This window comes from Apis mellifera, linkage group LG13, assembly GCF_003254395.2.
Source record: "Apis mellifera strain DH4 linkage group LG13, Amel_HAv3.1, whole genome shotgun sequence".
Taxonomy (NCBI): Eukaryota; Metazoa; Arthropoda; class Insecta; order Hymenoptera; family Apidae; genus Apis; species Apis mellifera.
Genome location: NC_037650.1, coordinates 4,931,297 through 4,940,699, shown reverse-complemented (window position 1 = coordinate 4,940,699; position 9,403 = coordinate 4,931,297). Strand labels below are relative to the sequence as shown.

Genomic DNA, 9,403 nt, shown 5'->3' with positions numbered 1-9,403 from the left:
TTTTTTTATCTCAGGTCTTGGGATTCAAGGACACGTATATATGGCTCAAAGATGACGATAGTGGACAGCAAAAGAGGGGTGGATTTCGTTCAACGAAAGCGTTAAATTCAAGCAGCAAGGTAACAAAAGTTAGACGTTAAAAATTCTTTTCAATCTACGAGGATTCCACTTCACCGACACGATTCTTCTGCTTCGAAGATCATTTGGGCGGATCAGCAGAAGACGATCAAGCGACATAAACGCGATTATGTGCCACTATCTAGCCTCGATTCGGAGAAACCTCTGATAAGGGAGAAGAGGTTGGAGGTAGATCAGTACCGCTTGAATAGTATAAAGGAGGACGACGAAGATTGGCAAGAATTTCGAATGGAAGATCCCGAAGACTCCAGACTGATGTTCAATGACGAACTTTGGGATCAAGAATGGTATCTGGTAATAAAATAAAATGTTCGATTCTTATTAAAAACATTACAATTAGAATAAATATAATACTTGAAAATAAATAAATAATTGGAAAAGGAAAGACAGGAGAAAAATCAATGTGAAATCTGATCAATAAATAAAGTCGTTGGTAAAATGGACGAGTTATCTTACGTGATAAAAAGATAAAGCTTCTTTATCAACCGTTGCAGAGAGATACCAGATCGAACAAAGCTCTCCCCAAACTGGATCTCAACGTTCTACCCCTCTATCGACTGGGGATAACTGGTCGAGGAGTGAGAATAGCTGTTCTCGACGATGGGTTGGAATATACCCACGACGATTTGCGAAATAACTACGTGAGTAACGAGAAATTTTATTTCTAGATACGTTTTGCATCCTACAGATGACAGGAATCACGATTGAAGATCGTATCCTTGAATTTTTTTCAAAATCTCTCGTTTTTCTTCTTTTCTCTAATTTTTCCATTTTTTTTTTCTCTTAATATTTAATTTTCTCGTGAATTCTTGAATCTTGTTTCTATTAATCCAGGATCCTGATATCAGTTATGATGTGAACGAGGGTGACTACGATCCCTTTCCACGATACGAATTGTCAGGTAAGAGTTAAATTGTTGAAATAAATTTCGATTTACCAATTATTATTCTATCTTGGGAAATATATTATTACTCTTAAGTAAATATTCTATCTGGATTGAAACGACGAATTCGAGAAAATGAAAAGAAAATAAAACTTGTATACTTTTTCAATCATCTGGTATATAAACCGAAAATTTATTCCATCAAAATAATTTACTACCCAGATTTACTTCGTTTCGCGTTTGAAGTATTTCCAAGACATTGTTCTTCGTATAATACAGAAATTGTTTCGCTGATAAGCGAACTTGAGTGAACTATTGACGGACAAACTGTGCATAGTTACATTATTCTACTTCCAAGATGTGGAAAATTAGTTTAAAACTTGACTCGTTCCATAAATACGTTCTCCTAAAACTCCATGATTGCACAGGATATCATTGACATATCAGAGTATTCTCATTATCGTCTGGATCAAAATTAAAAACTTCCCGAGATTATTCAAAACAATCATCTTCCGTTTCTTTTACATCCAATGATTCTTCTCCTCCCCCTTCGTTCAAATCCTCTCGCTTCAATGTCCCTGATCGAACACATTACTTTTAAATTCACCCGTATGATTTTTTTATCACTCGCTTTTCTATCGATCACTTTCTTCAAAATTGTAAAAATAACCATTCTTTCCAACATAAGCTTCCCTTTCCAACGAATCCACGAAATCACCACGATTCCTCCCCCACGAATCTTCTCCGTTCAATTTTTTTCAACCCTTTTCCACGTATCATTATAAACTTGCATCGATACATATCACAATGATAAACTCTTCCAAGAATTTCTCCAATGTTTTTTCAATAAAAACCCAACGAAATCCCTCCCACGAATCTTCTCCGTTTAATTTTTTTCAACCCTTTTCCACGTATCATTATAAACTTGCATCGATACATATCACAATGATAAACTCTTCCAAGATTTTCTCCAACGTTTCTTCAACAAAAACCCAACGAAATCCCTCCCACGAATCTTCTCCGTTTAATTTTTTTCAACCCTTTTCCACCTATCATTATAAACTTGCATCGATACATATCACAATGATAAACTCTTCCAAGAATTTCTCCAACATTTCTTCAACAAAAACCACGAAATCCCTCCCATGAATCTTCTCCGTTTAATTTTTTTCAACCCTTTTCCACATATCATTATAAACTTGCATCGATACATATCACAATGATAAACTCTTCCAAGATTTCCTCCAACGTTTCTTCAACAAAAATCCAACGAAATCCCTCCCACGAATCTTCTCCATTTAATTTTTTTCAACTCTTTTCTACGTATCATTATAAACTTGCATCGATACATATCACAATGATAAACTCTTCCAAGATTTTCTCCAACGTTTCTTCAACAAAAACCTAACGAAATCCCTCCCACGAATCTTCTCTGTTTAATTTTTTTCAATCCTTTTCCACGTATCATTATAAACTTGCATCGATACATATCACAATGATAAACTCTTCCAAGATTTCCTCCAACGTTTCTTCAACAAAAACCCAACGAAATCCCTCCCAACGAATCCTCTCCGTTCCAATTCCATATTCAAACAATATTTTATTTTCTCACGAGCCATTCAACCGTTTGCAGGAATGAACGGTCACGGGACGAGATGCGGCGGGGAAATAGCGATGGAGGCGAACAATCGCAAGTGCGGCGTGGGCGTTGCTTTCGAGTCCTCGATCGGTGGTATCAAGCTTCTCGACGGTTTGGTCAACGATCGCGTGGAGGGAGAGGCCCTCGGGTACAAACCGGAATTGGTGGACATTTACACGGCCTCGTGGGGACCTGCGGACGATGGGAAAAGTTTGGAGGCACCTGGAAGACTGGCGACGGAGGCGCTCGAACGTGGCATCGCGACGGCGAGTACAAGAGGTCCCCGAAGATGGGGAAACTCGTTTAAAAACGCGTTTCGTTTAATTCGGATGAACGCGAGTTAACGAGCGGTGATGATCTCGCTTTGAGTCGCTTTCGACGTGGGTCAAGAGTTTCTAATTACTTGAAACGTTAATTACTTTGAAAACCAACTTTGAGTTCCGTTTAACCTCGTTAGTTGATATAATATTTTCACCCACGAATTTCTTCTCTCTCTCTCTCTCTTTCCCTAAAGTAAATTTATTAGAATAATGAAGATACATTTTCACGAATCTCGGCCTTTCTTTCGTTCGAACATATTCTCTCGCAATTTTTAATTAATTTCATATACGAGAAAATAGCGTGTCACAGAGGATATCGCAATAGTGATTGAAATATAATATAAAACACGCGAAGAATGGCCGAGGAACGAGGCTCGATGCATATTTTTATCAATCCTGATTCTCATATTAATTCCCTTGGATTAAAGCTTGTTAATATCGTCGATTCGATTATTGTGCTGTCCAGGGCAGGGATGGCAAGGGAAGTATCTACGTGTGGGCTTCTGGTAATGGAGGTTCGAAATCGGACGACTGCGGATGCGACGGATACGTAGGAAGCATTTACACGATCGCAGTTGGCTCTGCCAGTCAGACCGGAAGATTTCCATGGTACGGTGAAAGCTGTCCCGCGACAATGGCCACCACGTACAGCAGCGGAGCTTACTACGATCAAATGATAGTGTGTAGTTCGCATCTTCGATTAACAGGGATATATTCGATTGCAAATTTGAATTACGAAAATAAACGGGGGCGTTCCTTTATTTTTAAGGGAAGTGGAATAATTTAACAAAGTCTTTCAGGTGACGACAGACTTGAAAAACACGTGCACCGTTGGACACACTGGTACTTCCGCATCCGCTCCACTAGCTGCCGGTATCCTGGCCTTAGCTTTGCAAGTAAAGTACGAGCTCGTTAATTTTTTTTTTTTCTTTTCTCCCTCGAAACCAATGGAATCCCTTTTTTATTCGTTTTAAATAGCATTCTAATATACGAGATCGAATTATGATTGCATGTCGTTAAAATTCGAGGATATTCGAGCATTATATATCTGCTTGTCATAAATATTTGAAATTTGAAAATTTTTTAAAGGGGAATCCATAGGATATGAATTAAAAATTTATCGTTGTCTCGATTAAGAAAATTTTGTGTTTTTCTTTCTGCGGTATTCTTAATCAAAACAACAATATCCCTCATAGTTGTTTTAACCTATTAAAAAGAACGCCTCAAGCTATTTTCCTTGTGCACGTTGTTTTAACTCGTTCTCTTCCGGATACGAAATCTTCCATTGCAGCAAATATATCTTCGCCGTATACTGAATAACGAAAATAATTTATTGTTATTCTTCAAGCAAAAATTTAACCTGGAGAGACGTGCAACATCTCATCGTTTGGAGCTCGGAATACAGTCCACTCAGGTAAAGCTCAATTCTGAAACAATTCTATTTTTCCTATTACTCGCATAATGTTAATTAAAATTACCCAAATTTTAATCAATTATTAATATATTACCCAATCTAAGCTAATCGTTGGAAAGCAGTGACGTTGGCCTTCGATTCTTCTTTTGATTCGCATCGATACGACTTCCGGTTCCTAAGATATCCTGCATCGAAGGGAAGCCTGATTTTTAATTCTCGTTGCTCTCTCCTTCTCTTTCTCCCTCACTCGTCCACCGTGACCTATCCCAATCATGCACACCATGTGCGGTGGTCAGTTACAGTCACCTTTTCCTCCGTTGTTACCACGTTACATCGTACGCATCTCTGAGAAAAGATGTAGGTCACAGCGATTCGGATATGCCTTCATTCATGCCTCTCGAGCGCCTTTTCACATCTTTTCCAATCTCAGATCTCGCAAAACCAATTGAGATATTGATTTGAAACAAAAAACAAAAGCATAAAGAGCCTATTTTCTTCCGTGCATAAGGCGTATGCTAATTTTAAGAATCTTTTCCAAGATTGTTATTCAACGTTATGATATATTAATGTATATATATATTACGATAACATCTAACTCATTTGTAAATGTCAATGCATCGAATCACCATTATTTCTTTCGATTATTGCTAAATATTTTTCCAAATTTTGAAAAAGCTTTCTCGCGAAATAGGGAACCGAACTCGATACAATTCCTTTCTCCTTGGGCATCCAACGCGGATGGATTAAACCATTGTGTCGTTCTTATTCGTTTCGGGGGCGGAGAAAGGGAGAAAGGAAATGTAGGTCGGCGCTGTTTCGACGAGAAACGATAATTGCTGTAAAACGAGAAAGAATCGTTTCTTTCTTCAAGATAATGATAATTCTTCGCGACCGGTTGATTAAAAGTCAGGGTCAAGATGCTCTTGAAAAATGAATTAAATATGGGTGAAATTGATTCGTGTTTCTTTGTTCCTTTTCTTTTTTTTATTATTACACTGTTTCACAATCTAATCTACTGTAATCGTGTTTATGAGAGACGAAAATAATAATCGAACGATTCGATTATTACAATTTCCAAGCCTCATTCTTCACGGTGTAGGAGGGATAGCTCGGATTTTAGTGACCTGATTGCGCGATTGTATCCTCTCAACGAAACGAAACGAACAATGCTTTATCCCGCGTCCGATATCGTTTAAATGAAACCATTTGTTGCTTGCAAATCGATGTTTGTAAACGATGTTTGTTCGATTTATCGATCGTCGAATTTTATTCACGCAGAGATCTCGAATCGATCGTTAAATAACCCCGAAAAACAATTTAATATCGTCGTGTAATAATTCGATGATCGATTTAAAATACAATTTGCTAAAAATTGCTTTTCTCAAAAAAGAGACGAAGGAAAAGAAAAATGTGCTGTGTAAAAGAAAAAAGGATTATACCTGTTTCGTTCTTTGTTTCGCAACTTCTATAATTGCATCGACTTTCAGGGAGAATCCTGGCTGGTTCAGAAACTCGGCTGGATTTTGGTTCAACTCACGTTTCGGCTTCGGACTTATGAACGCGTACTCGTTGGTCTCGGCAAGTTACAATTGGACCACCGTCCCCGCCAAGGCCATCTGCAAAGTGAACGTTGCTAAAGGGCAAGTAACAATTTTCACTTAATCCATAACAACTTTTTCTCCACGACGTCAACATTAAACGTACGTAGATGTTTCGTTTGAACGCGTAAGAAAAGTTTACGATTCAGAGAATCAATAAAATGTGATTCAGCGTGTTATCTAATTCATCGATAAACTGTCCAATCAATACTTACCTTCTCCACATGCATACACACACACGTAGAAATTATCACTCGCCGTCTATTTAGATTATTACGCATAAATTTCTTGCTTTAAACCCTCACTAACACTACGAACTTGCTTTCAAACTCGAGACACTGTTATTTCGCACACGTTTATATCTCAATTTCCACCAAGTATTTTTTTAGTAACAATTTTTATAACGTTGAGGAAAATTAAACGTCTCTTCTCAAACGTTTGCAGAAGACGTTTCCAGAAACAGAAAAACAGGCGTGTGCAAATTAACGATTCTCGCGATCGGAACATCGTGGCCCGTGTTTCGTCCTTGATCCTTTGAAAAGCGCAGCAAAGCTCGGCGACTCTTTTCTTGCGTCGTTAAACTCAACACGCCGTAAAGTGCACTTCAGTCATTCGTTACTGCGCCGTAAAGAAGGCAGTCGAAAAAGTGGAACGTCTCGAGGAGTTTTTCGTACGTCGGTTTAACGTTTCTCGGGATGAAAAGTAGCTCCGTTCCAGCTAAACCCGCCCTTCAAAGCACAACCAAGACCTTTCCCCTTCTTCCTCTTCCTTCTCTTTTTTCCGAACTTCGAAGCAACATTTTTTGCGTCACTTCCTTTCGAGAAAGAATTGCGACGAGACGTATATCCATATGTATGTCGGTTAACCGATATCCGATATAATTATTCACAGTAAAACGTTTAATAGTCGTTTATGGAGTGGTTCTATCTTGATTATGTTCCACAAACTTTCGATAAAATGTATCGGCGAGATTATATAGAAGAGAAAACGTATTTCTCCTTGGTCTAGAATCGAGAAGAAGTTGGCTTATGGAAATACGAGGAGGATACGATTCGAGGCGGAAGATGAGTGTCGTGCGGCGGAGAACGAGATTACGTTTTTGGAACACGTGGAAATCGAGGTTAGCCTCGAGTACAGCGTTCGCGGTTCTATTCAGATACACCTAACTGCGCCATCAGGTAAGAATCCGTTCGCTTCGGTCGAACGTTGAATCGTAACTGCGTCGAAATATAAGGAGTGGAAGAGTGGGGAACAGGTTTTCGAGGAAATAATAAATCCCAATGATAATACAGCGCGCGTTTGAAAATAAACATTTGAAACGGAAACATTGATAGAAATATTTCGATTATAATATGATATACGCGCGCGTGTTCGGTCGATGCGAAAATAAACACGCGAAAGCAAAACATTAAACTCTAATAGAAATATTTCGATTACAATATAATATACACGCGCGCGTGTACGGTCGATGCGAAAGCAAAACATTAAACTCTAATAGAAATATTTCGATTTATATATACCGTATGTATTTATACGAAATGGATTTCGCAGTGTCGATCGAGACGTGCGAGAATGAGATGGAGAAATAAAATTCTCGCACGCAGATCGAGACGTATCCCTCCCTCGCTCGATTTCGAAAAAACAATGGAAGCGTGCGAGATTTATGATCACACTTCCATCCATTTTTTTAAAGAGAAATCTAAAGAAGAAAAATATTTTTACCTTTCCACCGTCAAAGTTTCAAAGATTGCCCCCGGTGGCAACGCAAGTCGCGCAAAAAAAAGGGAAAAGAGCATTAATAAAGCTTTTATTTCGCGAGGGGAAAAGTTGGTAAATGGGAAGAAAGCTTTGAAAAATAATTTCTCCTCTTTCCCTCAACCTCGAAGCGAGTTTAACCAAAGATTTTCTTATTTATCCATTTATCCACCGTTATTATCTGCTTCTTGGAAAACAAATTACTGAGGATGTCAGATGTAATAGAAACACAGTGTGCAACGATCGATTTTACAGTAATAGAACTGAATCAGAGTTAATTCTAATGAATTGAAGAGGGAGTGAGAGAGAGAGGGAGAGGGATATTGTGCAGCTTTAATTCCGAACACGAATTCTGTTATATTAATAGCCAATATTCCACGCGTGAATGCATTGGGGAATGTTTGAAAAACAACGAAGCAACGGTAATAATTTCGATCGAGGGAAAAGGGCCACGCGATTTTCATCAATGCATACATTCTCCTGATTTCAATTACGAGAAGTAAAATTTAATAATTGAGTCTCTCTCTCTTTTCCTTGAATTTTTGTACTCGCTCGAAAACAATTTTTCATTTCCATATAAGAGAGAGAAATATAAGATAAATTTCAGAATATAATGAAAATAGAATTCGTTATTCTTTCTTTTTAATCTCGATGCATCTTCAAGGGACAAAAGTACAGATATTGAAGCCAAGAAAATTGGACGATTCGACAGCAGGTTTCGAGAAATGGAAATTTATGTCTGTAGCATCGTGGGGCGAGGATCCGCGTGGTAGCTGGACTTTGGATATTCTTGACGAGGTAATCCATTCACGAATAAATTTCCCAAATTTAATTTCCTGCGCCGTTTGTTTCGCGCGAGAATAGAAAAAGAATAGAAAATCTAATCGAACATGTTCATTTGCAACTCAACAGATCGGGCCGAAAGAAAATAATGGGACGATAGAAGGATTTGCATTGGTTTTACACGGAACCAGGGAAATGCCCGAGTATCGTAAAAACGGGCCACGAATTTACAATCAGGACTACAATCGAATTCGAAACATTGTGAGTAGATTTCGCGAATAAAAGAATTGCCTTCCCTACTTTTCCTTTTCCCTCCCCCCCTCATTGATAATTTTCGACGAGCTTCGAATTTCTCTTGCTTGAATATTTTCGACATTCTAACGCGAAAAACGAATATTTTATTATCGCAGAACGATGATCGATCGATGAAATCTATGTTCGAGAGGAAACTAGGATTGCTCCTTCAAGAGACGAACGACGTCTATGAAAAAGATTGGCTCGAGTTCTTATGAATATACATATATATATATATTTTTAGAAAAAATTATCATTTGTTATATAAAAAAGAAAATGTAAAAAAATAAAGGTGAATAAAATGATAGAAATCGGTACATACGCTTTTTTTTTCCCTATCTTTTGTATAATTCATTCGATTTTCGTATATCACTTTCATACTCTTTTTTATTCCAGAGAAAATATATGAAAAATATAAAAAAAAACAATCTCTAATAAGAACGTAAGAATATAATTGATGATGTAAAAGATCAGTAACGGAGGATGGTTACGATACAAAGGAAATGATAAAACAAACTGCATTTTCTAGCAGGTTTTTTCAAAAGAGCATGCATGAAATAAAAAAAAAGAAAGAAAGAA

The 9,403-nt window shown here is 37.7% G+C and overlaps 1 protein-coding gene and 1 long non-coding RNA gene across 6 annotated transcripts in view; one reads left to right on the top strand and one right to left on the bottom strand.

Moving 5' to 3' along the window:
* Positions 1-9,128, top strand: part of LOC410438 (neuroendocrine convertase 1) — a 116,871-nt gene extending 107,743 nt beyond the window's left edge. For 2 of the 3 annotated variants that reach the window (XM_026444730.1, XM_026444731.1), the window contains exons 2-14: positions 15-119; positions 199-432; positions 633-779; positions 973-1,039; positions 2,655-2,926; positions 3,447-3,659; positions 3,781-3,881; positions 4,329-4,394; positions 5,882-6,034; positions 7,001-7,170; positions 8,412-8,545; positions 8,660-8,791; positions 8,941-9,125. In XM_026444730.1, coding sequence (XP_026300515.1) covers positions 367-432; positions 633-779; positions 973-1,039; positions 2,655-2,926; positions 3,447-3,659; positions 3,781-3,881; positions 4,329-4,394; positions 5,882-6,034; positions 7,001-7,170; positions 8,412-8,545; positions 8,660-8,791; positions 8,941-9,042 — 1,623 coding nt within the window. In that variant the 5' untranslated portion in view covers positions 15-119; positions 199-366 and the 3' untranslated portion in view covers positions 9,043-9,125. Of the gene's footprint in view, positions 1-14; positions 120-198; positions 433-632; positions 780-972; positions 1,040-2,654; positions 2,927-3,446; positions 3,660-3,780; positions 3,882-4,328; positions 4,395-5,881; positions 6,035-7,000; positions 7,171-8,411; positions 8,546-8,659; positions 8,792-8,940 lie in introns of all 3 variants that reach the window. The other variant, XM_006560409.3, reaches the window with a different exon arrangement.
* On the bottom strand, positions 3,666-6,994 carry LOC102655361. 3 transcript variants are annotated; one of them, XR_408726.3, is made up of 5 exons: positions 6,208-6,994; positions 5,834-6,010; positions 4,489-4,826; positions 4,187-4,418; positions 3,666-3,868 (listed from the first exon to the last, which is right to left on the bottom strand). It is a non-coding gene; the product is annotated as an uncharacterized LOC102655361 (long non-coding RNA). The 3 variants fall into 3 exon arrangements; XR_001705424.2 differs by lacking the exon at positions 3,666-3,868 and having other exon boundaries at positions 3,888-4,418; XR_001705425.2 differs by lacking the exon at positions 3,666-3,868 and having other exon boundaries at positions 3,888-4,418; positions 4,489-4,739.
* Positions 9,129-9,403: the final 275 nt, after the last annotated feature.